Source organism: Pteropus vampyrus, unplaced genomic scaffold (genome assembly GCF_000151845.1).
Source record: "Pteropus vampyrus isolate Shadow unplaced genomic scaffold, Pvam_2.0 Scaffold207, whole genome shotgun sequence".
Classification (NCBI taxonomy): domain Eukaryota; kingdom Metazoa; phylum Chordata; class Mammalia; order Chiroptera; family Pteropodidae; genus Pteropus; species Pteropus vampyrus.
Window position 1 is genome coordinate 2630654 of NW_011888988.1, and position 2754 is coordinate 2633407.

At 51.1% G+C, this 2754-nt stretch overlaps 1 protein-coding gene across 1 annotated transcript in view; it reads right to left on the reverse strand.

Moving 5' to 3' along the window:
- KCNH1 (potassium voltage-gated channel subfamily H member 1) overlaps positions 1 to 2357 on the reverse strand; it is a 109933-nt gene extending 107576 nt beyond the window's left edge. The window contains 2 exon segments of the mRNA XM_023537968.1: positions 1350 to 1549; positions 2336 to 2357. Coding sequence (XP_023393736.1) covers positions 1350 to 1549; positions 2336 to 2357 — 222 coding nt within the window.
- Between the last annotated feature and the right edge of the window lie 397 nt (positions 2358 to 2754).

Consider the following 2754-nt stretch of genomic DNA (forward strand, 5'->3'; position numbering starts at 1 on the left):
CCCTCCCCAGCAGTTGCCTGCCAGGAAGAGCGGGCCCCAACCAGGCTGGGCTGGGCTCTGGACTGAGTTGCCACAGTGACCCTTCTTTCACCAGATGAAGACCTGGGGCAAATCCCAAGCCCTCCAGGGACAAGAGACAGCAGGGAGGGGAGGAAAGGGCATATGCTGATAGTACTGTCTCCCACAGGACCGGCATGGGGGTGGGGCAGGTACTGAAGCTTCTTTCCCACAACCAGCTTTACAGAGGCCTCTGGGCCCCTGGGAAAAGGAGCCCCAGGGCTGAGAGATCAAAGTTCCTTTCTGCTCCATCAGGTGCCAGGCACCCACAGGACCCACGGCCTTGTTGGGAGAGCAGAAGAGAAACAACAGTCGCGGCCGTGGCAGGTGACTGGCAAAGCCAGGGACATGTCCTGCCTGATTGACACCTGACCCGTCTGAGAAGCGAGGGCAAGTCCATCTGGACTCGTTCCTCTTCTATCTGGTGTGAATTTTAAATTAAAAAAAAAAAAAAAAAGGAATAGTAGGAAAAGCATAAGCTTTGAAGTCGGACAAATTGAGTTCAAATCCTGGCTTTGCCATTCTTAACTTTGACTGAGGGTAGTTAATAAAATTAATTGGGCCTCTGCATCATCCCTCAGACAGAAATACCGGTGCCCCTCCCCCTCCCTAGGACTGTTGTGGAGCCCAATTGAAGCATGAATGCAGGGCCGGGTGAGTGGGGAAGGACAGTAAATATTTGTGCTTAACCCACGTTCCAGATCTGGTAGCTGGTGCTGTTATTATGTTACTGTTGTTGTTGTGGCAGATAATAAGATTTCAACAAAAGTATTGTTACTTTTAAGTTGGGATCAGTTAAATTTAGTTCAAAAAATTTTCCTTTTAAATTGTCAACTCTTATGCAACAAATCCACGATGAACAAAATGTCGAAACTCTGAATGAAGACAGGATCAGTAGCAACGCTGTGTCACCTTATGCCATCTTAGCCTGAGGCAAAAGGAAAACCAGAAATACAGATCACCTCACTCTGGGTGACCCTGATTCTCATCATCACACAAGTTTGGGAAATTCTGTCCTGGACAGTTAAACTTCCAGTTCTTCTCTTCCCCAGGAGATACACCCTGTCTTTCCAAGTTCTTAAATAATGGCTCTTACTTGCTACTCTTTGAGCAAGGCTGATCTGGAGGCAATCGGAACCTCTGGAAGCAGGTCCTGGAAACCCCAGACCACCCAGATGGACCCTGGGGCACAGCCAGGCTGGAGAAGCACTGCCCGAAAAGAGCCTCGGGCCTCGCTGGGCAAAGCTGGCAGACAGCGCTTCCCCGGGTCCGTCACCCACCTCCCACCTCACCTTCTCTGTGTCGATGCCTCTGGACATGGACCAGGTGGACACGATATAATCCATGACCCGCTCACTCAGTCCCTTCGGCACCTGGTAGAGCTTCAGGAAGTCCCGGACGCTGTTGAGCATCTCATGGTACCTGTTGGTATTGGCGTACATCTGTTGGAAAATGGTCGTCACATTCCCGAAGATGGTGGCATAGAGAAGTGCTGGAGGCAGGAGGAGAAGAAACGACACGTGAGTGGCTCCTGAACCAGGGTCCGAGAATGCTTGCCTTGCCCAGAGCAGGCTGATGGCCAGAGCTGCCCTCCCCAGGATGGGCTGTCCTGGCCTTCTCAGGAGAGCTTCACCCCAAGAGCCTCTGGGAGTGGACCCAAAGAAAGAGCGTCCTGACACCAGGCCGCTAGGACAGGGCTAAGGTGGACAGGAGCTGACACGACCAGGCCAGAGCTAGGACGCAGAAAGCAGCTGGGGGATGGGGCAGTGGGACTGCTTCACATATAAAGCCACATGAAGTTTGAGCCATGCCTGAGGCCACCGATCAAACGTGTTCCTATGCGCTCTGTACCAGCCCGAATCCAAACCTATCAGCAAGTAATCTTTATCAGCCCTGCCACGTCCCGAGCATTATACAACCCACTGGGACCATTAGGGTGAACGGGCCACTCAGTCCCGGCCCTTGCCCAGCAATGTCATGGAAGGGCAGGCCTGGAATATGCAATCACAGATAAAAAAAAAAAATAGTAATTAGTCTGTCGAGAGCAATGAAGGGTGTTCTAACTTTGCTTAGCACTTATTGTTCAGGTGCACGTTAACACCACGGTCCACTTCACTGTCATGTGGCCCCTGGGAAGAACGTGTGGCTTCGCTGTGGCGAGAATAAAATCCGAGCCCCTCTGAGATGCGACAAGTACATATTCTGTACTCCTATTGCTCCCCCCACCTTAATGTCACAAAAGAGGACCATGATGTCATCACGAAACCCCACCTTCTACCTCTAACTCCCATGGGAGACATGTTCTATTCTCTGAACCTATGAAGGGAACCCTAGTCAGAAGCAACAAATTAAGGACAATAGAAAGGAAGTAGGTAGCTCAATTTCTAGGATTTTTAGTGAGACAGAAAAGAGACACTCAAGGAGTGGGTTTGGAAATAAGTGTCCTAAGGCCCCGCTATTCTCTGCTTACCCTTAACCAGCTCTCTAGCTCCCCATTCTCCTTAGCTCCCCAATCTCTAGAGCCATCAGCCACGCTCCCTCCCCCTCTCTCATCTCTGTCTTTTTGGGACATCTACTCCGGCTTCCAGAAGCTGGAGGGGCACCTAATATGCCTGCTACCAAAGGGAAGTGATAAAGGGAAAAACTCATCCCTGAGTTAGCCAGGCATCTGGCAATCTCGGAGACCAGCTTCTGCAG